At 43.4% G+C, this 24321-nt stretch overlaps 7 protein-coding genes across 7 annotated transcripts; 4 read left to right on the plus strand and 3 right to left on the minus strand.

Moving 5' to 3' along the window:
* Positions 1 to 3: 3 nt before the first annotated feature.
* Positions 4 to 2744, plus strand: BYT42DRAFT_546237 (uncharacterized protein; the record flags this gene model as incomplete). The annotated part of the gene is made up of 9 exons (XM_051565869.1): positions 4 to 219; positions 369 to 692; positions 748 to 776; positions 850 to 898; positions 972 to 1428; positions 1506 to 1612; positions 1683 to 2158; positions 2212 to 2521; positions 2604 to 2744. 9 exons carry the CDS (start codon positions 4 to 6, stop codon positions 2742 to 2744), a joined length of 2109 nt encoding a protein of 702 aa, XP_051422882.1.
* Positions 2745 to 2902: 158 nt separating this feature from the next.
* Positions 2903 to 4769, minus strand: BYT42DRAFT_348507 (trimethyllysine dioxygenase). The gene is made up of 2 exons (XM_051563165.1): positions 4693 to 4769; positions 2903 to 4559 (listed from the first exon to the last, which is right to left on the minus strand). Exon 2 carries the CDS (start codon positions 4372 to 4374, stop codon positions 2962 to 2964), a length of 1413 nt encoding a protein of 470 aa, XP_051422883.1. The 5' UTR covers positions 4375 to 4559; positions 4693 to 4769; the 3' UTR covers positions 2903 to 2961.
* Positions 4770 to 9968: 5199 nt separating this feature from the next.
* Positions 9969 to 11516, plus strand: BYT42DRAFT_614234 (mitochondrial carrier domain-containing protein; the record flags this gene model as incomplete). The annotated part of the gene is made up of 9 exons (XM_051571828.1): positions 9969 to 10110; positions 10165 to 10250; positions 10333 to 10534; positions 10596 to 10676; positions 10744 to 10842; positions 10914 to 11035; positions 11101 to 11167; positions 11246 to 11311; positions 11392 to 11516. 9 exons carry the CDS (start codon positions 9969 to 9971, stop codon positions 11514 to 11516), a joined length of 990 nt encoding a protein of 329 aa, XP_051422884.1.
* Positions 11517 to 12249: 733 nt separating this feature from the next.
* Positions 12250 to 12742, plus strand: BYT42DRAFT_570741 (uncharacterized protein). The gene is made up of 2 exons (XM_051568428.1): positions 12250 to 12464; positions 12537 to 12742. Exons 1-2 carry the CDS (start codon positions 12269 to 12271, stop codon positions 12671 to 12673), a joined length of 333 nt encoding a protein of 110 aa, XP_051422885.1. The 5' UTR covers positions 12250 to 12268; the 3' UTR covers positions 12674 to 12742.
* On the minus strand, positions 12743 to 14740 carry BYT42DRAFT_570742 (uncharacterized protein). Its single transcript, XM_051568429.1, has 6 exons — positions 14448 to 14740; positions 14100 to 14383; positions 13783 to 14038; positions 13467 to 13722; positions 13320 to 13399; positions 12743 to 13244 (listed from the first exon to the last, which is right to left on the minus strand). The coding sequence occupies exons 1-6, from the start codon at positions 14707 to 14709 to the stop codon at positions 12763 to 12765; spliced, it is 1620 nt and encodes a 539-aa protein (XP_051422886.1). The 5' UTR covers positions 14710 to 14740; the 3' UTR covers positions 12743 to 12762.
* Positions 14741 to 18473: 3733 nt separating this feature from the next.
* BYT42DRAFT_497691 (Glutamate/Leucine/Phenylalanine/Valine dehydrogenase-domain-containing protein) lies at positions 18474 to 21837 on the plus strand (the record flags this gene model as incomplete). The annotated part of the gene is made up of 4 exons (XM_051564513.1): positions 18474 to 18676; positions 18763 to 18978; positions 19084 to 19496; positions 19571 to 21837. 4 exons carry the CDS (start codon positions 18474 to 18476, stop codon positions 21835 to 21837), a joined length of 3099 nt encoding a protein of 1032 aa, XP_051422887.1.
* A 162-nt stretch (positions 21838 to 21999) lies between these two features.
* Positions 22000 to 23768, minus strand: BYT42DRAFT_614239 (origin recognition complex subunit 4 C-terminus-domain-containing protein; the record flags this gene model as incomplete). The annotated part of the gene is made up of 7 exons (XM_051571829.1): positions 22000 to 22176; positions 22261 to 22436; positions 22500 to 22608; positions 22663 to 22749; positions 22814 to 22999; positions 23060 to 23257; positions 23328 to 23768. 7 exons carry the CDS (start codon positions 23766 to 23768, stop codon positions 22000 to 22002), a joined length of 1374 nt encoding a protein of 457 aa, XP_051422888.1.
* Between the last annotated feature and the right edge of the window lie 553 nt (positions 23769 to 24321).

The following is a 24321-nucleotide window of genomic DNA, read 5'->3' on the forward strand; positions in this document are numbered from 1 at the left end:
ATGATGGCGGATGCATACCCCTACCAGCCAGTTATTCGATTGCCCAAACCCAAGATTCATCCCGCCAATAAGCAAAATGTGCTTCGATTTGGCATTTGCGAACCTAAGGACTTTCTTGTTGCCGATACCCTCTTCTTCGATGGTCTTCCAAGTTCGATAAAAGAAGCCGATATCCGTGCGCTGTTGCAGCACTGCATGCCTATTGAGTGTGTATCGCCTGTAGGTGTTTGAAAAAGAATAGAACCTGGCTTTATTAACGTTTGGATCCTCTCCCCCTTTAGATTGCAGATTCGACAAGGCCAAGGTTTCTTGCGTTTTAGTTCTCCCAAATACGGTATACAATGAATCAGTCTCTGTGACAAAAACAGAAAAATATCTCCCAGGAAACTAAATTCCCATTCGATGTAGCCGATAGGGCTTTTTCGTTGTACAATGGATTCACCTTCACGAACGGCGCCAAACTGCAATTGCGCATGTATCAGGACAGTTCGCTGGAACCGGAAGCGCAAGCCAATTTATTGCAGATCAAAAATCTGCCTCTCCACATTGACGACAATAACCTTTACGACATCTTTCGACCCTACGGTGCCTTGAATTTATGCAAATCCATTATGGAAGGCTCGACTTTTCAAGGCACCGCTTTTATACAATTTTTTTCACAAGAGGATGCGGATAAGGCCCAGAAAATTTTGGTACGTGGTTTTTTTAATGATTCAATCTGCGTAAAACTCACATTTTTTTTTTTAGCATGGCAAAATTCTGGATGGAAATGTCATGTAAGTTATCGTTTTGAGTGCCTGTTGATCTAAACATGTTGGCATGGTTTTTTCATCTCATTTGAGTTTATAGCTCAGTTACGCAATTCGTGCCGACAGCAAATTGCGCGCCGATTGGAACTGTGAGTTGAATGCGATTTGAAATGTTTCAGGCACGGAGGATGAATTCTTGAGTCCCTGATATGGTTTGCATAGATGGCCAGTGCAGAAGGCGATAAAACCGAAACCGGTTACGTGGATTTCATGAATCTTTATATCAAGAATTTAGATCCGAGCATTACGAACAATGATCTCTTTGCCCTTTTTCGGGGCTTTGGTCGCATTGTGTCTGCTCGAGTCATGAGCAACCCTGCCACCGGTCAATCCAAAGGCTATGGGTTTGTCAGCTATGGAAAACCCGAAGAAGCCGCCATGGCTCGTCAGGCCATGAATGGAACCATGGTATTATCCAAACAGCTCATCGTCGCCTATCACGAACCCAAAAGACAACGTCACGATCCTCAAAAATCTACATCCAATGCTATTCCCCAGCATCCAACCAATGGTACGGTGACCAACGGTAGCTCAACCAACGGGGTCTCGGCTAACGGCAATATGCATCCCTCGGACAAACATACGCATGATGTGACCCATTCGCCTTTTCGATCTTATGGTAAACAATATATGCGGTTACATCAGATGGTGGATCCATTGTTGCTCAACGGGTTGTTTTTGTTCTGTGCACCGTAGGCGATCATTCTCAACCGCATGAACATGCTGATTCCAACACAGCCAATGTAAAAGATCTCTCCATCGGTCAAAAGCCTACCTCGCCAATGCAGTTTACTTCACGAAAGGTAAATGTACAAGGCCTCGCCGAAACTATAAACTAAAGCATAACGGCTGATCGGATCGTGGGTTTATCAGGTCTCAGCTGTAGAGTCTCATCATCTTCATACCAATGCTCGGCTATCACCTCCATTTTCTTCATCGCCCAATTCGGGCATCAGTACGGGACCATCACTGGTGTCACTCGCTTCAGGCTTCAGTGTGCAAGTTCCACCCAATGTACCATCACAAAATCAGACCAACAAAGTCGGGGATCATCGACCGACATTGCGACGAAGAGGATCAATGGAATCGGTGGCTTCCGTCATGACCGAATCCAGTATAGGCCTCCAACGTCAAAAGCTGACAGATGCAGTTTTGCAATGTGGCAATTTTGGTGACGCTGTGCCTGAAATCGTGGATATGCTGTGGACGTTGAAACGCAAGGAACGATCACTGTGTCTATTTAACCCAGACTTTCTGAGATCCAAGATTCAGTTGGCATTGGACGCCTTGGCCACGTTTGGTGAAGAATCAGAAGAGGAAGAAATTCAAGTCCAGCCCACCAGCCGACGGTAAGCTCAGACACCACGGTCCTGTCATTTTCTTTGCGTGCTAAATTGTTTAGTGGTCTCTGCAGCAGTTCCAGTCATCGTGCGAGCATGGTTTCTACCTCTGTCCCGCCGGCCTCTGTGCCCTATACGATCTCCTCGGCGTCCAACAGGGTGTCTGTGAAGCCACCAAGCAAAGCGATTCCCATTGTCGATCCACGAACTTCATCGGGATCGCAGTCCGACACCACCACCGATTTGGTACAAAAGGTGAAGCTCCCTGAAGCTACGCAAACGGAAGTAAATCGTCTTTTATCCTCGCTTGAAGGAAAACCGGTGCATGAACAAAAGCAGCAACTTGGGGATCAACTCTTCCCTCTTGTCAAGGTATGTCTTTTTTCAAGAGAGTTAGTTGCTATTTTTTTTTATTTTATTTTTTTAAGCTCATCGAAAACTTTGGTTTCTACAGGCTACTGGCGTGAAGCACGCTCCCAAGATTACTATACGCTTATTAGATACCCTGGATCTCCGTGAATTGGCTCACATTATGCACTGCAAACCGATATTAAAAGAAAAAGTCGATGAAGCCTTGGCTGCTATGCAAAAGTGATCAACCGCAACTTTCTTAAGTCAGAACAAGAAATACCTCTTCATCGTCCTAACCAAAAACCCTCATTATTTGTCTTATTTTTATTACTTTTTTCTCCCTTTTTTTTTCCTTGCCACCCCAAATAATATAAAATGTTTCCTTTTAAATTATTGCACTTTGACAGGTCATCTTTTTTTTTGGATATTGACAGTGAGAGCCATCAGTTTATTTCTGCTATTTACAACAAGCGATCTTTATCTTCACTTGTCAAGCGTACGGTTCTTGCTCGGCTCTTGTAATCGTCCCATGGGAAATAAGCTCCGCAGAGCAGACGATGGCCTTCAAAAGCGGCACGACCATGCAATACGCGCCAGTTGTCAAAAATCACCACACGTCCAGGATTCAGTGGCTCCCAGAGCTCATTCTTCTTGTCCTTGAGAAGTTTGCTCCACATGAACAAGGCGTCGTAGAAAGCTTCCAATTGAGCGGAACTCAAGTGATCGAGGGCAGATCGATCATTGTTGTTGTAGCGGACCTGATACAAGCGGCCATTGGGATCGTGGTTCAGGATAGGATAAGCACGCGGGGTAGGCACAATTAGGATGTCATCATCCCCTGCTGAGTGAGTAGGCACATGCGTCGTCGACAAAGTTCGGTAAGCTTCAGGCGACAGGGCTTTCAACTGTTTGGCGACATTGAATCCGTCAACGAAAAGGGACTCGCCTCCTTTACCATTAAATTCTAATTTATGGAACATTTGCAGACCAGCTGGTTCGGTAAAGTACGTGTTGTCGGTGTGAGCGCCCAATCCCAAGGTCGTGTAAGCCGTATCGGCGTGATGCAAGTTAGCTTGGATGGACCACATTCCTCTGTCGTAGTGGGTTTCACGCAAGTAGCAAAGTCGTCGCCCCAGGGCCTCGGTGGCCTCTATGGTTGTCGGGGTATTATCGACAAAGGCGATACCGTACACTTCCAAATTATTGAGCCATTTTGCCAGTCCTTCCTTGGAGTGCATCACTTCCTCGTGGTCAACCGCCGGTAAGTTTAGCGAAGCATCCCACAGTTGAGGTTGCTTGGATTCCAACGGATCCGAGGTGCGCAACACGGGGCTGTAAGAGTGAGTGTGGAGCCAGTCCCAAGCATACAGACTTTGATGCCCATCGGGCCATATCACGGCCAATCCTTCGGGGGTACTGTCGACCGAAGTCGGCTGAATATCGCGTGGGATCGCAAACGTGTCGACCAGACGTTGCCGAGTTTGGGGGTGGTAGCACTGCTCGCACCGGCAATGATCACGTAACCAAAAGTGATGGTATACACTGGTCTTTTTCGCATTCCAGTCCAAGTAAATCTGCTTGTCGTTGGCTAAACCGGCTCTTTGTGGGACCGCCCCGGTTCCTTGCAGACGTTTGCGAGCGTTGGCTTTGTGCAAGCATGAGGGCGTGGTCGAGAAGCATGCCCGAGCGACATTGGAAGAACGCAAATGAACGAATGGACGCGCGATGAAGCGATACATTTTTTTCTCTGGAAAAGCAACTCTGCACTGAGCACTGAAAACCACAAAAATGTGTTTGCTCTTTTTCAACCCTTGCCACACAAGTTTAGGCTTTTTTTGACGTTGGGCACCCAAATTTGATTCGGAGACTTCCATTTTAGGCAATCGTCACCTGATCACTCTTAAAGGATCCATGAATTTGATCCAATCAACCGAATTTGTGGGTTGCCTGCGCGTCTCACGAGATGGAGATCATGGATACACAAATGACGATGGCCCAGATGGACACTTGCTCCATTTTCGTCTTTAATTGCTTTTACAGAATCCGTTTTACCTTGAAACTGGAATCATGCCAAACATTGACAACATGTTAATTTCGCCTCGTATAATATAAACAGCAGTGACTAAAAACCAGCAAAAAACCATGTTCTTAATGCACATGCAATAAATATGTAGTAAACAAGGATAAGTAACCTTAGCTTGAGGTGTACCACTCAGCAGGTCGCAAGGGCCACTTATGGTGCTCCTGGAGTCAGAGTTGTTACGCCAGCGGGCGCCCAGAATCTCAGTGAAAAAAAAAACCATTGCAGATATACTGCAGATAGAGAATGGGGCTTATTCATAAAGTTTATCTCTCAGCGCCGTGGGAAGACATTGGAAATTAGTCTCTTTTTAAACCTCGAAAAGCAGTTGGAAGGTTTGCACCCAGTGAGTCCATGAATTTATCAGGAAGTGATTTTTTTGATGATGTTATAAAGAAGAATATTCGCTGAAGGGGTGGCTCCACAGATATCATTGAAGTAAAGAAGGTTAATGACGTTTATTCTTGACAGTACCATCCTAGTCAGGCTTACGCTATCCGGCAAATTGTCTCACAGTAACTCATTAGGATGTAAATGTACTCAAATGCACTTGCCTAGACCTTTTCTTACGCATACGATTCTGAAAGATAACTACCTTTCCTGTACATCACGCAGTAAATACCATCAACCGAAAAAAAAAAAGATCAATAATGGCGGTGAAAGGAAAGATTCACTGATTCTTTACTCTTCGGTTTCTGTTACTTTTTCAATGATACAGTGTAACTCTGCACGATATACCATATTATTTGGATTCCTTGGAAATTGATGTGCACCATACAAAATGTTACTTACTAAATTGAGACGACTCGCCGTGACAGGTCCATTCAATAAACATTGATCGGCACTATCATTTGAAACTATAATATTTCTTACAAAAATAGGGCGCAATGATTAACTATATCAATAAATATCCAAAGTCTGGAGCATTAGTTTTGTTATATGGTGGCTAATAATTCATACAATTAGAGCTTATAAAATTCGGCGATTTGTAAATCACATGATCTACACTAAGTTATTAGGGCCTGTTAAACCTCTTTTTTTTTATCTTTCAACCATGCCTCGCTGCCCACTTCCACAATAATAGGCGAAACAATCAGCAGCAAGATGCCGTTTGCGCCAGTTGTAGTCAAACAGGGCATCGTGTCTTTCGATAAAAATGTGAGTAGAGCTCTTTTTGAAGAAAGTGGTTGATGATACGACTGGCGTTCTTCTGTAGCATCATTCAATTTTTTTGTCAGTTATATTGTATATGTCCTTTCATTCTCTTTCAATTCAATGAATCGAATAATACATAAGCAGACGTGCTTCGATCTATGAATTCATGCATCAGTGGGGTGACTATTGTTTCATCCATGGAAAACCATATATTTTTGTCTTCAATCTTATCTTTTTTCTTTTGATTTTTTCTCTCTCTTTCTGTTTGCTTGATAAACCCTCACTATCATTGTATCAAGATCCCATCCGCATCCATCATCCAGACCATTCTTATCCCGTGTATCTAACTTGGTTAAATCGACCACCATCCTCAAAAAGGTAAGCGTCGAGTGGTCTACCATCGATTTTGCTCCGGCAAAACAGACTTGGGGACTCTCGATATCTGGAATCCAACTCGAAGTTACCGTCACTTCTGGCCACGTCAATATTTTTTGCCTGCTCAAGCTGACACCACCGATCCATTGCTTGACTGTCCCTGGAAGCAATTTTATTTTCCGCATCGAAGAAGAAGCTTACCTGGCGGTCCGTATTCATCGTTTTTTTTTTCCGGTACACCATTTGGTTCAAAGGCAAGTCCAATTTCTTTTCCTTTGCTATGATGTAATAAACGTATACTAATTCAAAATTTTTTCAATGTCATAATCCAAGTCATGTCAAGCGATCAATGGCTATCGAAAACTCAAATAACAAAGGTAAAATATCTTGACGAAAATTTGAATCAATCAAAGAGCTTACTAACTCATTTTTTTAAATACCCAACATACCCACACATCTTTCTAGATCTATCATAGCCTGGGCGGGATGGAACTGAGGGGGGGGAACCAGTGCTGCCCTGCGCGTGTTCAGAAACAAATCACGTTGCAACGTATGCCATAAGGTTGTCATTAATATACCGAAGTTCCGTCAAGAGTTCTTGCCCAGGTTATGCCGTGTATGCGTTAGGCTTTTTGTCTGACGAAAGTCGCTCAATGTAAGGGGGCGGCCTCCGGTGGCAGGCGGCATCCATTGCACAGCGGGTGTACGGCTTGTTAGAGCTTATAAAAAACATATACAAGCGTTTGTTATATGATGGTTACACAGCCTACTTTGTGCATACTGTAAGCAAACAATGAATAGTGAGATAAGAGGTTTTCGGATCCAAATTTCTTTAGAAATTTGCTTGAATAAGGTTTCATTTGCTTCATGGAAATACGACCACCGCCGTCCGTTAACTTCACAGTGCCTGAAAGATAGAAGCCTACTTTTTAGTCCTTGATGCCTATTTTTGTATTGGCAAAATCGCTCATTTGATGCATTGTCTGAGCGTTTGTGGATGCATAGTACTTTATACTCGCAGTACAAGCATCATGTACTGAAAATGTCAGTGCGGCCATGGTGATTAATAGCAGTTATTTTCGAATTGACGAAACAACGTTTCGTCTTGACCGCAGCGACGGTAACGTAGTAATAGTATGCCCATGGTAATGCAGGTCTCACCGTTTCGTTGCTAATAGTCTCAGGAAGAGGTACTCTCAAATAAACGAACAACAACAGACACGTTGATACTTAAAAGGAGTCAAAGTGGATGTGGGCCGACAAAAACAGTGCGTCTGAAAAGCCGGCTTACTTTTCTCTACTGGACCACTCTAGCAACCCAGAAAAAAAATTCTCAGCTATCATGTTGTTATGTGATTTTAATAATTCTGCAAATTTATTAAATAATATGTTGTTTTCTATGCAGACTGTCATCTTTTCATGTACTTGAGTTATTTTTTTATTCTCATGCAGGTGTAGGATGCAAAAAAAAAAAAAAAAAAAAAAAATAAGGCGCTCCCGATAAGATCCCCGGCATATGCCTCCAGGTGCGGGTGCCGAAATGGGTCGGATATGCAAGTACGATCGCGTTGTATTTACTTTCATTGGCAAACCTTTGTTTTTCCATGATAACACTCTCAAGGTACCAGGCCGAAGAAAAATAGCATGAGAAAAGGGAGTTGAGGATTGATTTATTTACAAAAAAGCTAACTGATCTTGAGTGGTGTCATCGACACGCAAAGAATTTTGGCAGTTGAAATCATGCATATACGACCTGTATTGAGCCAATGGAAGCCAATAATTCATTTAGTCACAGAAAGGCTAAGCTCACGAAGAACATTGGCCGCGGCCATCTTGCCCCATTGCCCTTTTGGACTTTTGGGAGGATAGGAATTTTGGGGAAAAGTCAGCTGGATGTGAATTGAACTGTTATATAAAGACCTTCATTTCGTTTTGAAAAAAATCTTTGTCTGGCGAACAGTGGAGGCATGCTTATGAACTATGAAGCTGTAGTCCTCACTTTTGGTCTTTGAAGCCTTGATAAGGACGCCTCCCTCCCGGCTGTACGGGCGGGGCTTGGTTGGGGGCGCGTCTTTCTTCTTTCCTTATGCCTTCGTGGCTTTTCCTTTCTTACTCGCTAAGCTCCACGGCGGGCTTAAGAAAGTGATTTCAGACAGTAAATGAAAAAAATAAACAGATAAATAAAAAAGGTCAGCGTAGACTTTTTTATTTATTTGATTTTTTCCTGTGCGAAGGAAAAACAAAACCCATATCATAGACTTGAATACATTTTTTGTTGCGTAAACTGTTTCCATATATTTATCAATAAAACTTGCAGAAACAAGACCTCTTCGTGTCGTGTCAACTAAACCCGTTTCCACGTATTTGGTTCCAGTTTAAATGTCGTTGTTGTCCGTTCAGTTGTGGGTTGCCCGTTTTGTGAGGTTACCGTCACTGAAATAATCGGGTCTGCAAGCGGCCCGTGAGCATGGCTTTACTGCGTTGCCGGTGCTTGAACTTAAAATCAGAAAATACGGTCTCTCAAATATTCAAAAATTATTTTCCATCCGTTGTACTGATCATGTTTAAATTTTTCAGTGTAGGGTGTCTGTCCAGTGAGGAAAATCGCGACCATCCTTCTCCGACTTCAAAAGTATGAACCATGGCTTCAATTAGGTACCTATGGTACCTTTAATTTCAGGCGCTTCGTTCTAATGCAAACTTTAATTGGACCTACCCTGAACACCAAATGAGCTGGCAAGGGCTCATCAATTAGTGCTTCGGTGGTATAATTCTTCTGCGAAACGGGGGCTACTCATAATGTCAGCAAATGGTAAAGTGCGCGAAAGGACTATGATGACTTGCGCCTCCGTCAATATGTCGGTAATATGGAGAAGCAAGGTTATTGCCAACAAGGAAAAATGAGATCAGTTACAACTACCTGGAGGCTTCCAAACGAATCTTGCCTAACAGTATTGTAGTTAATAAGGCATAAAAACCGCAGGTCGACTTGACATCGGGCAGGTGGAAATTTGCTGATCGCAGCTTCTTATTGGCTGCTGTTGCGCTATTGTGGCTTAAAACCGTGAAATAAAAAAAGGAAATTTAGCAGTTTTGGATCATAAAAAAAGGCAACGGCAACTACCTCGTAATATTCTAAATGAATTGTACTTTTTCATTATAATGTCCGCACGAACCATTTTCTGGCTTGAGTCTTTTCTCTGAGTAGTCAAAAATATCAATAGCCATCATCCAGTTGATGTCCCTGGTGTGGTTGCGTTGATGAAGAAGATCACCTAGAACTTACAGCACATTGTAGATATGGAAGCGTTTCGCCTGTTCGCTAGACCGCATATGCACAAAACAATTGTAAACAACTACTAAGAGTAGCATTATTGGCATTACTGATATCTACGCTTAATTATTCTCGTACGAAGCAGATTTCCTGAAAGTAATCCTACGGATCGATGTTTGTCAAGTGAGCATGAAATCATGCAAAGTCTTTGTCAATCCAGTAAGTTGCATTATGTGATGTATACCGACTCCAATGATTTCAAACAACTGTGACGAAAGTGACATATTTCCCATCACCCAATGGAAAAAAAAAAAAGAAAAGTGATACATTAATCTGATGGTTATCTGCACAGCTTGTAGCATGCGTTTGTATCGCTGCCGTATCAATCAGACTTCAAAATGACGGCAATACATAGCCGCACTGCGAAAGAAAAAAAGCATGGAGAAAATGATGTCGATGCATGCTTTCGTCAATTTGACGATGGTTTGATGATGTTCGTTTTGTAATTTTCACATTCCGAAACTTCAAAAACTTTTCTTCATGTTCCAGCTGGGAATCACTTACAATGTTTGACCTCTTGGCTAATGACTGACATCAGCGACTGGGCGTATATCGACGATGAAATTCAGCCGGCACAACAACCATTGCTAGCCCCATCCCATGAAATTAGCTCCATGGAACGCATGCTGTCGGCATGTTCCGGCGCACTGTTCACCTCATTTCTTGGTACAGTCCGACAATGACAGCCTGTTGAACATTGAGCTAACCGCTTGGTTCTAGTTACACCGCTCGATGTCGTTAAGACTCGGTTACAAAGTCAAGCTGGACATCATTTGACCAATGGATTGCAGTTTAATGGGACTTGGGTAAGTTGTATTACACTGGGAAAGCTCGAACACAACCCAGCTCATCAAAACTTTATCTTACTGCTTTTTCTTCATCCTGCAGGATGGTGTGACCAAAATTGTACGACATGAAGGAACATTTTCCCTTTGGCGGGGCTTATCAGCGAGTCTGGCCATGGCCATTCCTTCGACCGTCATCTATTTCGTTGGCTATGACTACGTCCGGGAACAGACTCAAAAGTCCCGATTTGCCCATACAGCCATCCACGATTATTCACCACTTTGGGCAGGGGGCATGGCCAGAGGTAAGTTGTCCTAATGAAAATCAAAACCATGGTGATCTCTAAGGCAAAACTCCCTCTTTAGCTATTGCTGCCGCCACGATATCCCCTATTGAATTATTCCGCACCCGTCTACAAGCTGCTGAAGGACGTCAAGATTTCAAATGTAAGACACTTTGAACACATAACTCGTGCGTGTGTTACCTGGATAACTCAATCAAAGGCAACCGTAGCTGTATTAAACGGGGTGGTTCGAATGGTGGAACACAATGGATTCAGATCTCTGTGGCGAGGTTTCCTACCAACCATGTTGCGAGATGTGCCCTTCTCAGGTAATGGCACACACTAGACAAAACGCACATGTATATACAAAGACTCATGGGATCCATTTTTCATGGTGTAGCTGTGTACTGGATGGGTTACGAAAAGATTAAACATCGGTTAAAGGCAATAGATGGCTACGGTGAAGAGGATACCCTTTCCAATTTCCAGATATCATTTGCTGCGGGGGCTTCCTCCGGCATGGTAAGTGCAAACTGCGCTATTTATGTTGAAGAACTGTCGATTGATTCTTGTTGTTGTGCATCCAGATTGCGGCAGTATTAACAACGCCATTCGATGTGTTAAAGACACAGCGACAAGTGAATTCATCCAAAGGTAAAAGGCCGTGGAAAATGAATCATTATATATCGCAGTCAGCTCATTGGTGATGTTGATGATTATGATCCATCGTAGATATGTCTTTTACATTGATTACGCGACGTATCCTGGCTGACGAAGGTTGGAAAGGGTTTTTAAGAGGTACGGATATCTTAAAAAGCGATTGCTTTCTTTGTTCGTAAGTTGGATAGCATATTGATTGGCGAGTTTGTGTTTTGCAGGTGTGGTTCCTCGAGTGATGAAAGTGGCTCCATCATGTGCTATCATGATTTCAAGCTATGAAGTCGGTAAATTATTCTTTGCAGATCGACGACGACAACAACAACCGCGTGTCATGACTTCTTGATCGTCCAGTCTGTTATCATGTATCTACTGTATATTCAATTGCTTTTCCTTGTTTCATGGTTTCCTTTGTATCATATTTTATGAATTCCTGTATACAGATCTTATCTTTTCTTTTAGGATAGACGCTTGCCTCGCAAAGACTCAATATTTTTTTTATCTACAATGCAACATGAATAGAAAGCTTACAACGGCATGTTACTCATACATGGTAAAGTTTGTTATCACTCTTTCCTTTGTACAATAGTACGGGGATTTGGGATTAAAGGCTGCTGCTATTTGACGATAAACCAAATACAGTGAAGACCACCAAAGCAAGAGCTACGGTACAAATTATCGAAACCCATCTCAGTTTGAAAGAGACATTGATCTTGGGTTTCTACAAATTTTAAGATCGATGTCATGGTAAATTGTCCCTACTTCCATAACACTGATTCTTTGTCACGTCAAATAAAGGGGTTTTTGAGATTACTGTACTAGGCACCAACGATCGGGGTCAAGTCTATTGCGTAATCCCAGTTGAGCGTACGGTTGATGAGAGATCTAGTAATAGAATAGTTGATAATGGATATCCGACAAGAAATCGACTTTCTACAAACACGAACAGAAAGGTGGTAAGAAAAAAAAAGAGGTGATCGGTGCCATGGCAGGCGGAGTGGCATGGATGAGCCATGTGTTCAAAGAATTTCCATGACATTCTTTTTTTTTGACTTTTTTTTTTGGATTTTTTTATATTAGCTTCTTCCGATCTCTTGAATGCACTTCTTGCGTCCTATTGCTCGGTCATTGCAATCGCGAAACTTCCTCACACACTCCCGCAGAACCATGTCTTCTGAGTCTACCAACGGAGCAAACGAATCGAAGCCCATTCTCGCCCTTCCTTCTACAGCCGAAGAAACCGTCAAGGTCGGAATCAACGACAATTACAAACTCAAGGAATTAGGCCCTGTAGGCAAGTATACTTGTATAGAAACTGTGATCTTGTTGGTTCGACGTGACTGACATGGGGTCTGAAATCTTCTAGTCGTGAATGAAGATGGCACTTTGAGCCGTATCAATAACTGGCATGAAATGGCCGATATTGAAAAGGACAACGTGAACAGAATTTTGTTAAAGCGCAACAGAGAACGATTAGCCCGATTGAAGGAAAAAGAACAATGACACTAAAAGCATTTTTCTTATTTCTTTTTTTTTTGTAATATAAAACTGGTTTATTTTCGCGCTTTTTTTTTCTCCCGTTTCTGTCTGGATTATAAAGGAGGAGGACCACGTCTGAAGGCGGACACTTCTTCTGGACTGGGAGCCAATTGTAATCGATCAAACTTGTCGCAATCATAGAATCGAGCAAAGACCACGCGACCTCCGAAATAGCGACCATCCAGATCCGTGATAGCATGTTGAGCGGCGTCTTTAGTGGTGAACTTTATAAATATACGCACCGCTTCTTCATCGGGGACCTGCCCATTCGCCACCTCAAATATTAGACAACGCTCCACTTTGCCGTATTTCGCACACTCTTCCGCCGTTTCTTCCTGCAACATTTCGTCCACCTCACCAGGGCCAACCATATTCGTCAATAAGATAACTTGGGATGGCGGTGGAGCAGGTGGCATGGGTTGAGAAAATGAGGAGGGTTTGGGATACTGAGAGGGATGCATGATTCTTCCACTACCTCGTCCCGTTGCTTGCACTTGCAATGCTTCCGACATGCCATCTTCATCCCGACCTAAACCTGAGTCGGCCCATGAGTGATTGATTGATTAGAAGATCGATCGCTTTCATTTGTTTAAGATAGCCTTTTTTTTACCTTGACCGTCTTGCCATCCATATTTCGTGAGCACGCGTCTGGGCATATCATAGCTCATGCCACGGTCATCCATGTCTCTCCTACAATGAACAACGTTAGTAATTTTTCTGGAAAAATTTTTGTACGATGCATTATTGGTCTACTTGCATATGGCGTGATGCGTCGTTGACGGGTCCTTGAGAAAGTTGGGCTCGCCGAGCGTAAGCATCCTCGGCTGATTCATTCAGATTCATCTTTGCTAGATTGGCTCGACGTGCATATGCGTCGTCGGCCGACTCGTCCAAATTGATCCTTGCAGGTTCTGCTCTTCTCATATGATAGTCTTCCGATGTATGTCTTCTTTCTGGAGATAAGGAGGGCCTAGACGGGGATTGGTATAATTCTGGCGGAGGAGCAAAAACGCCTTGATGCCCACTTGAATTAGCATATTTAACGTAACAAATTTAAAAACAATGGTACTCACGTCGTGATCGGGGACTGGGCGATCGGGAGTTATAGCTGCGATCAGAGTATGGTGAAAGCGAGCGTGATCTTGACCGTGACCGAGATCGGTCGGCACGTCGTCGTTGTAATTGCTCTCTTCTCCTCGCTTCCCGCTGTAACTTACGCTCCTCTTTGTATTGCTCGTAATCGTTGGGTCGTTGTGGATCGTAATCTTCGTTCATGTCCATAGGTGGTGGGGCCTGATCGTTCTTTTTTCCCTTCTTTTTTCCTTTTTTCTAACACGGCACGTCAGCATTATGCTATTCATTCGGAGCGAGTTTTGCTAGAGCATCTTACTTTGGATTGTTGTACCGCTCGAAAACCATTGACATCGTCTGCTGTGCTAATGAAAGGGAGGGCGTCGATTTTCACGGACATGGAAGGTGGTGGTGGTGGCAGTGGAGAGGGCGAACTCGTCTTTTCTGAAAAGATAGTGTCGTTGCTCGTTGCTTGATCTTTGGTGACTACAGTCTCGGAGACGATGGTGGCTCCCGCTGGAATAACAGGTCGATTCAGTTTTGGCTTGGCCTGAATCGTCGGTTTACGCATCACAGGTCGAAACTGTTTGTAGGCTGACCAGCCTAAAAGCCAAACGTGGATCAGCACGCTGATGCGTCACAAAAAAGAGGTTCAATTAAATCATACCAGCAGGCTTCACGGGTGGTGTGGCAGCTGAGGGAGTTATTGCTGAGGCTGTGACATTGGTAGTAGATGTGGTGGCGGCGGCGGTGGAAGTAGAGGATGCAGGCGAAGTAGAAGTGGAAGCAGCTGCATCCACCCCGGGACCTGAGATGGCGTCGTACAATCCAAAAGAAGTTATTGCGGGTTTGGTGGATTTATTATCATCGTTGTTCTTCTTATTATAAGAGGTCGGGCTAGATAAATCGCCATAGAGAGAGAACGGCATAACGAAACTGTAGGGTGTGCTCAGGTGATCGGAGACAGCCCCGTCAGACTTTAAATGCTGGATCATCCAGCGCTTCTTTTCAAAGCCACCCAGGACTGTCTCTCCTTCACCACATATAAAAAAATCGCATTGGCCCAATGCAGGACGGCCAATGCGAGATACCGGATATCATCATATACAGGATACCGCGAGATACCATGCTGAAATGTGTAAAATAATAATATCTTTTTTCGAGCAAATTGGACTGTAAAAAGCAGAGAATACAAAAAGGGGTTTGGCGTGCTTGCACTTGCTAGTTCGCTCTTGCTTGTGCAAGTGCGTTAAGCCTATATACAGCATACACGGCTGAAGAATAACGAGATAAAAAAGATAAAACGCATCATCAGCTCACAGTAACCCAATGTTTAGCTATCTTTTAAAATATGGGCACAGCAAACAATGATCATCCTTGCAACATAGTGGTAATAAAGCGGCATCGTCATTGGCCTGGTCCCCATCATTTCCAGTACTGTATGTTATTTTTCAATACAATCAGCACATCCATCTATTTTTTTTACGATTTTATGATCAATTTTGAATAGGATTTACTGACGGATTTCTGAAGTCACTGTGAATGCTGTCAACCGATGTAACTGACATGCAACGTCTGACTTAGTTGTTTTATTGCCCACTTACAAGCACAGAGTTATTGTAATCGAGATGATTTGATATTCCTGTACAGCGACCCTGACAAAATATTTTGTAATCCCGATAAATTTTGTTGACTTCCCTAATGTCTTCTTCAATCTTTCAGTTCATTTTTCTCGGAAAATAAAGAAATGATAGTCAAATAAATTGCAAGGAAGCAAAAAGCATGGCTTGAACCTTTATTGGAGGGGAGTGTGGGGTTCTCGTCATATTACCTTGGCCTGCGTAATCCTGGTGGGAAAATGCGCTGAAACTGACGACTTTGTTCATCAAAAAGAAGAGGCCGTCTTCATTAGGATGACTTCTATTTTCAATAAAGTGTATAATACAAGTTAAAATATAGTTTAACGAGCCACGCATTACGTCTGTACCAAAGTTATGTGCACCTGTGTATCCCATCAGCCGATATATGAACACTTGAGAATAAAAATCTCTCTCTAACAGTATCTGAGACCTACTTCATGCAGCCATTTCATGCGGTGAGGCCCCACTGTCTTATCAAAGGATTATATGACGTGAAGCGATGAGAAAAGACACATGGCGTCTTCTTCCTGCTTCATTATTGACAATAAAGGCTTTAGCTACAGTACGAGAGATCGCCTCTTTTTCATGTCTACAAAAGACGACGCATCTTCCATCCATTTTGTATTTCCTCTTCATCGCACATCTATCATTCTTTTTTCTTTTCTTCGCAAATCCATCCATCGCGCCATATATCTTTTATTGCTTATTTCTATCAAAGTTTGCTCAAATCACCTATTCTGTACATATACTCATGATGACTACAACTGTGCTATCAAGGACTGAACCTCCACAAATAGCTCAAGTGGCCTTTCTTTTTTTTGAATGTTATGCCGAATTACTCACTTGCTTGGTGTGCTTTTACTGTGTAGTCTAAATAACTGATGAACAAAGCCCATGCCTTGGCGGTGTGCGATGGCGGCTCCAGCAATGCGCTGACAACGGTTTTTTTGTAAGTAAAAACAAAAGAAGAGTAACTGTGGCTTGTCTAATGCATCCATCTTTTTTTCTTTGTATGTCTTTGTCCCTTGGGTTGCTCTCTTTTAATTACTTAAAACAACATTACCTTGTCTCTTTTAAAATTTTTGATTTGTAAAATTTTTACCCAGATTTTTTCAATTAAACTGTACAATAACGTGATAACGCATTGATTGAAAGTCAAAGGTTCGATTTAGATTATAAAAGTTGAGATCAACCATCAGCAACGGTGTATTCCGTGGCACCTTTCTTGCCATCACCAACCTATATTCTGAATTGCGTGAATTCTTGACGGATCTACGCACCCAGGAACTGAGGGACTTACAAACAATAATCGAAGCTTGTTATTCAATGGAAAAAAATCATCTTCTTTTTCGTCTTTATTGCATGCATATTTTTGTGCGCGGATCATGCTGAATATGGAGAGCTGACGAAAACGGCACAACATACCATTATTGGCTATACGGGACTTTTTCTTTGTAAGCTTACTTCCAGTAATTCCATGAATTTGTATTGGCATGGTGTTTTCTAATCACAACCAGTGTGATGATTACCTATTGATGACTCACAGGGTTTATTCATCCATTTGTCGGTTTGACGGTCCACGGAACGCTCCACAGCCGACCGCTTGCGGGGTTTCAACCGGCAGTCTCATTCATCATCGTCATTTCCAACCAATGACTGGAACCGGCAAAAAAATAGGCGGGGTCCACAAAAATGATTGGCAAACCAACTTTTCCTACACAACACACATGCAGACATGTGGTACTTATTGTCTAGGTAACCATGGGGTTTTTCACATTTCCCAGGATCCAAAATAGGGTCATGAACCCACCCCATCATGGTCAGGAACGAAACTAACTGTGCATTCTACGGTGGGTTGCCCTCATGTTGGCAAGCAATTTCGGAGCCCTCGACCGATGTAGCTGGATGATATCATTTATTTTGGACTTCGAGGCTAGTGCGTAATTTTCATGCGCCTTCACCCTTAGCCAGTGACGGGTATGGACGTACTGAACATTCTAAAATAAGGGCACATCCCAAATTAGGCTAGGTGAATGTAACAAAGTGTAATAAAGCGGAACCGTCGCCCAGAAGCGGAATATCCGTCTTCATCAGACAACGACTAAGTTGCGCATTTTTTTCCTTGTGTGTGGGGAAAAACAAATACTAGACGCTTTTAGACACGCTGAATTTAAATTGATGACATGACACTAAGCAGCAGTTGACCGGGGGGAAAGAAGCTGGTTCCAAGCTCAAGGAGAGATCAGGAAAAAAAAAGGAACGTTGTTACCGTCAATGGATATCTTTCCGCGGACGGGACGAAAAATTTTCAAGCGTAGCTGGGTCACCAAATATGGAATTTGCAAGCCAGCCAGACTGTGGAGCATCGTTGTTTTTTTACCCCACAAAAAAAATGATGAACCGACCAAAACCTACAGACGATCATTGGGCCGCTTTTGGATTAAGGCCGAGAATAAAAACCAAGCGTTTGGCGTGGGTGCACAAAGTCAACCACAGTCGTGAGAAATAAAACAGCGAATGGCATGCTTTCAAACGTTTATCCGTACAACGCATGCAAGTTCAGCGGGTCGTTTTTCACGCTTGGCTTTTCCCTGGTAAGTGACAAAAATATCCAAGCAAATGATTTTTATCGTGTGCCTTATTACACTTATACGATGATATTCATACATGATGCATTGTCTATCCACCCCGTTGATAATTCGATGATCAAAAGAAACAGAAACAAGGGCTCCGAAACATTGTAAATTTCTGGTGTCTCCATGACAAATTATTCTCACGGCTTCAGCCAATCACCGCAGGCTTACACCTCATACCGCTTCTTGCCAGGGATATTGAAAGCCCGCTATGCGGAACCGAAAAAGAATGAAAGACCCATCACATTTGCGCCCAATGTACGGACCATGGAGCTGTGCCTTAAATGCATTGACTCAGACAAACGCTAAACATAGACATCATATATAAAGGCAGGCTGTTTTAACCCCACACCAGGTTTATTTCTTGGATCTCTAATTCGAACTCTTTCAACTTTTTTTTTCTTCTTTTATATATTTGATATGGCTTCCTCTGTATCAACTCTCCCGGCTCAGGATGCCAGTATTCTGAGTGACAAATATCACACCATCGTCAATGAAAGCGGTTACAACACCAATGTGTTTGCTGGAAAGAATGAACAAATGGGTCAAGTCTGCAAATACCTTGAGAACCTCGGTTTTCTTCCCAAGGACTTGGTCGAGAACGAAGTTCAGTGGTTTTATGGGTAAGTTCACAAATAGTGGAATAATGGGTCATTGGGTGAATTGATCGGGTTAGCTAAACTCTAAAAATTGTTGTTGTCCTGCGTAGCAACTTGAACATTGACGACTATTACTTTGCTTTGGAGTCCGTCGAGACCATTGCTAACCATATTATGGCTTTGTATGGTGCCAAGATTTTGGCTTTCACGAAGCATGAAAATGTGTTGGACGTGAATCTTCAAAAGGAATCCGAAGATTCTTCCGTTTTTATCCATTCCTCCCAACCCGGTGTGTCCCAGGTGCACGGTCCCCAAAATGAACGAAGGTAAAAAAAAAAAAAAATTCCTTGGTCCCCTCTTTTCATAACAAGAGGAGGAGAAGTGTCTCTATCATGGTCGAAAAAGATAATTAACTCGTTTTGTAACCCTAGAATTGATGAAAAGTACTTGGATATCTCTACTCCGGCCAAGGCTTACCGTGTCGAATCGTACCGTTCCAGCGGTATGACCACCTCCGGTATGAGCTCTCAACTCCGCAGCTACTTTGTTACCAAGTGTCAATTTGCCAATCCTGAACCCACTCCGGAGCAAGAGATGGATATCCGTCAAGTGGCGGATCAAGCATTCTTGAAAAAGGCCACAGACCATACTCTGAAGATCTACTCCGAGGTGATGCACAATGTCTTGCAGCGTACCGGTCCCGTCATTGAAATGTTCGAAGTCCAAGGTAGCCGTGAACGTCGCTTGATCATTGGTTACCGTCAACGTAGCACCAAAGGTTTCTTCTCGGCCATGTCCGATTTATACCATTACTATGACCTTTATTCTACTCGTAAATATGTCGGTAAGTTATATCACATGACAAGGGCGTGTTGGGTTTTTTTTTGTGGTCAGTATAATGACAGAGTTGCAATGTAGAACAATTCTCCAACGGTGTCACCATCATCTGTCTCTATTTGAACCCGGTGCCCAACTCCAAGGCGACCCCTATTGAACATTCCATCTACCAGGTGATGAAGGAAACATCCTTGATCTTCTGTTTGCCCAAGACCCCCTTGCAGAACTTTTTCCAGACCAACAAGTTGTCGGTTCAGGAAACCATCTATGGTTATGTCGGTTGGATCTTTGCTCAACACTTCCTCAACCGTCTCGGCAAGGAATACTTGAGCTTGAACAACATCTTGGATGCCAGCAATCCTATCCATGAAGAAATCTTGTCCAAGATGAAGAAGCGCCTTCGCCAGGATACTTTCACTCGTGACTATATCCTCGATATTATTCGCAGCTATCCTGATTTGATCCGTCTGTTGTATGCCAACTTTGCTACGGTCCACTACGTCAACCAGCGTGAAGCTTCCCTCCAACCTACTATCTCTTACCAGCGTCTGACCAAGCTCGAGATCTTGAGCAACGAAGAACTCAGTAAGAAGATCAAGGCTGTCACCTCCAATGCTCACGAGCAACTCGTCTTTGAATCCTTCTTGACTTTCAACAAGCATGTGGTGAAGACCAACTTTTACCAATCCACCAAGGTCGCCTTGTCCTTCCGTTTGGATCCCAGCTTCTTGCCTGAAATTGAGTACCCCAACAAGCTTTACGGTATGTTCCTCGTGGTCGGTGCCGAGTTCCGTGGTTTCCATTTGCGTTTCCGTGATGTGGCTCGTGGCGGTATCCGTATCATCCGCTCGCGTAACCGAGAAGCCTACTCCATCAATCAGCGTACCTTGTTCGATGAGAACTATGCTTTGGCCGCTACGCAGCAGCGCAAGAACAAGGATATTCCCGAAGGTGGTTCCAAGGGTACGATTTTGCTCGACATTGACCAACAGGACAAGCCCCGCGTCGCCTTTGAAAAGTACGTCGACTCCGTCTTGGACTTGCTTATCACCGGTGAAACGCCCGGTATCAAGGAAAAGTTGGTGGATTTGGCCGACAAACAGGAAATTCTGTTCTTTGGTCCTGATGAAGGTACCGCCGATTACATGGACTGGGCTTCGTTGCATGCTCGTCGTCGTGGCGCCGGATTCTGGAAGGCTTTCACGACCGGTAAGAGCCAGTCGATGGGTGGTATTCCTCACGATACCTATGGTATGACGACCCGCTCTGTCCACCAATACGTCTTGGGTATCTACCGTACCTTTGGTTTGAAGGAAGAAGAGTGCACCAAGCTTCAGACCGGTGGTCCCGACGGTGATTTGGGTTCCAATGAAATCAAGATCTCCAAGGACAAGACAGTGGCCATTGTTGACGGTTCCGGTGTGTTGTGTGATCCACACGGTATCAACCGCGATGAATTGCTTCGTTTGGCTACCAAGCGCATGATGATCAGCAACTTTGATACCAGCAAGCTCTCTGCCGATGGTTTCCGTGTGCTGGTCGATGAAAGCAATGTCCGTTTGCCTGATGGCACCGTGGTGGAGAATGGTCTGTCCTTCCGCAACACTTTCCACACAAACAAGCTTGCTTCGGCTATGGTGTTTGTTCCTTGCGGTGGTCGTCCCGAATCTGTGGATCTGTCCAATATTCACAAGCTCATGGGCGAGGACGGCTCTCTTTTGTTCAAGTATATCGTGGAAGGTGCCAACTTGTTCTTCACTCAAGAAGCGCGTCTTCGTCTGGAGAAGGCCGGTGTGGTGATCTTCAAGGACGCTTCGGCCAACAAGGGTGGTGTGACTTCCTCGTCGCTTGAGGTGCTTGCTGCTTTGGCTTTCAACGATGCCGAATTCGATCAACACATGAGCGTGAAGAACGGCGTCGTGCCCGAGTTCTATGAAGCCTATGTCAAGGAAGTGCAGCGTATCATTGAACACAATGCCGCGGTCGAGTTCGATGCTTTATGGCGCGAACACACCAAGACCAAGCAACCCATCTCGGTGCTTTCCGATGAATTGTCGACAGCCATTGTCCAGTTGAACGAACAATTGCAGAACACTGGTCTGTGGGACAACGTTGCGCTCCGTCGTTCCGTCCTTGAACGTGCTTTCCCCAAGTTGTTGTTGGACAAGATCGGCCTCGACACCTTATTACAACGTGTTCCCGAAAGCTACGTCAAGGCCATCTTTGGTGCCTACCTCGCTTCTCAATTCGTCTACAAGTATGGTGCTCAGCCCGATCACTTTGCCTTCTTTGAATTCATGCGCGAAAACTACTACAGCCAAGCAGACAATGTCACCAACAGCCTTTAAGACGTCTCTCTTATATTTTTTATAGTACATTTGTAGCATACGCTAATTATTTTTCAATTCATTCCTCTTTTCTTCTTGTCTCATAAAAATCAACTTTTAGCAAGTATTCCACGATTTCAATAAACACAATTCTATTTACATGACCAAAAGAAAGGATTTTTTTTAAACACTACCGGTTCCCCATTTCTTGACGGTGGCAGGACAATCTTTATATTTATACACGGCTTCGGTGACTTGGGCTTGCTCCAACATCAGTTTCGCCATTCGGAATTCTTTCGGACGCTTGCCGATTTGCTCCGTCGGACATACCAGCTCAAATGCTTGCAAATTTTCAAAGGCCTGGGAATAAAAAGAATAAGATTATCTGTGAGATCAAATGGAAAAGGGCGCCATTGTAAAGAATTAGAAAAAGCATCCAATTACCTTCAAGGCTACTGCTCGCTTGTAGAGTTTCATGCCAAACCCCATGCCTCGCACCTGCGTACTGCTCATAAATTCCTTGTATTCATCGTACACCATCTGAAAATTGAACACTGAAATGTCTCTCTCCATCAATTTTTTCATGCTCACAATCAGAATGAGCTCCAGTAAGGAAACACCTAAAATATCATGTGAATAACCGAATACCCCTCAAAATGAAGCATCACAAAGGGATGAATTACCTTTTAACATTTCTGTCTTTGAGTCTGTTCGCTGCATCATATCGGCGGTCTGGAAATGGATTACTTGTAATAACGGTTCTTCTGCCGTCAATTTGGTGACCGGGTCAAACTAATATTTTGTTAAAATTCAGTGTTCGTATCGTCAATCTGAATATTTGCTTACACATATTTTGTAAAATAAACGCAGATCTTTTGTTAAATCGAAAATACGGCGCAGTAAACTGATGAGGGCGACATCGTCAAAGAGTTCCTGAAGAAAAATGCAAAAGGTTAAGGACTTGAATTCTTGCAAACAGTGCGATATAATCACTTACATTGACAGACTGGTTGAACGTTTTCACATAGTTTTGATAGGAAACAGGATCTGTGGATCGTACTTGCAACGACAAGGAGTCCTTTGCGATGTCGAGAAAATGGCGAAATACGGTGGGAGGGAACAGATAAATTTGACGATGGGAGAATCGAGATTTGACGCGCTTTTCTAGCAATTCAAGGGTATCCTATTTTTGTGCTTGATTCAGGAAACGACTGTATCCAAGCAGACCCATCACATCACTTACAAGACGGCAAGTTAATCCTATGACGGCCAATGGATTTTGCGCACTCTGGACTGTATCAAACAGATTGTATAAGAGAGCTTGCTTGGGATGCTGGGTGAAAAGATCAAACTCTTCCAGCACGAATATGATGGGCAACGTCGCTTTGCTGCCTGATTTCAGCAGTGATAGAATGTAAGCAAACGATTCTGCAAACGACGACTGGCATACCGAGTTTAGCTTTTCTGCTTGATGATCCATCCATGCGGCTTTGCGCGGAAAGTCTACTTACGAATGAACGTTCCGATTGACCGGTCGTTTGTTCAGACAAAATTTGTCTAGAAATCTCGGCGAGTGCTAAACGATCGCTCGTTTCCGTCAAGCCATTGAGGCGCACCAAAACAAATGATCGGTTGTTGTCGCGATTGTACATTTTGTCGAGATCATCAAGAACACTGCGGACAAGCATCGTTTTCCCTGTGCCACGATTTCCAATGAGTAGGCATGAATTACTTTCACCGAGGGTCACGGTTTGTTTCAACAAATGATGCAACTGATCGTACTGTCGCTCCAAGCCGTGTAATTTCGGAGGAATGGCACGTTCAGAAATGCGGGCCAACAGACGACTGCGTGCCTTTTGTACGTGCTGGTTTACATTCATCGTTTCATCATCTACACGCGTTCGTTTTGGCGACGATGGTACTTGCTCTTTGTCATTAACTCGCTTTGACATGGTAAAGACAAGCAATACAGATTCGACACGATCTGGGATATAAAAAAAAGTTATTCGAGGCACAAATGCGGAGTTGGACTGTATACGCGATAAACCTCCAATTTGTGCCGCGACTGCCAAGGAATGACACCAGATTAAAGCTGTCAAATTTGTAAAAAGTAAAAAAAAGATTTGTTTTACATGACAAGTTATCATTGTGTATAAAAGTGTCTGGTATACATTGAAAATATGCTATAAGCCTCCTCCAACACCTCAACACAGTTACATAACCCATAGCCATCCTTCACGAAAGACGCCGGTAGCATTTGCAATGAAAAAATGGTAAGTTATCCTGCAACTACATCTACAACTTCCAGTTCATCCAGTGGACTTCAAATAAAAAGCAAATGATGAGCAATTAGAAGGAACTTTTTTCAGATACTTTAGTGACAAGGCGGGTTGCTAAATTCGTTTATTTTCAAAATCATCCATGCTGTGTAATTATTGTGATCAACTGATGTTGTGCATACGATTATTGTTTACAAGAATCGATTCTGCCTAAAAAGTCATCCAA

The sequence above is a fragment of the Radiomyces spectabilis genome, assembly GCF_025331425.1.
Source record: "Radiomyces spectabilis strain NRRL 2753 chromosome Unknown BYT42scaffold_7, whole genome shotgun sequence".
Lineage (NCBI taxonomy): Eukaryota > Fungi > Mucoromycota > Mucoromycetes > Mucorales > Radiomycetaceae > Radiomyces > Radiomyces spectabilis.

Coding starts and splice junctions, on each gene's coding strand:
- BYT42DRAFT_348507 (XM_051563165.1), bottom strand. CDS start 4,374: ATGGAAGTCTCCGAATCAAATTTGGGTGCCCAACGTCAAAAAAAGCCT.
- BYT42DRAFT_570742 (XM_051568429.1), bottom strand. CDS start 14,709: ATGCCGTTCTCTCTCTATGGCGATTTATCTAGCCCGACCTCTTATAAT. Junction 14,384..14,447: donor ACCACCCGTGAAGCCTGCTG/GTATGATTTAAT, acceptor TTTGGCTTTTAG/GCTGGTCAGCCTACAAACAG. Junction 13,400..13,466: donor AACGACGCATCACGCCATAT/GCAAGTAGACCA, acceptor TGTTCATTGTAG/GAGAGACATGGATGACCGTG.
- BYT42DRAFT_570741 (XM_051568428.1), top strand. CDS start 12,269: ATGCACTTCTTGCGTCCTATTGCTCGGTCATTGCAATCGCGAAACTTC. Junction 12,465..12,536: donor CAAGGAATTAGGCCCTGTAG/GCAAGTATACTT, acceptor GAAATCTTCTAG/TCGTGAATGAAGATGGCACT.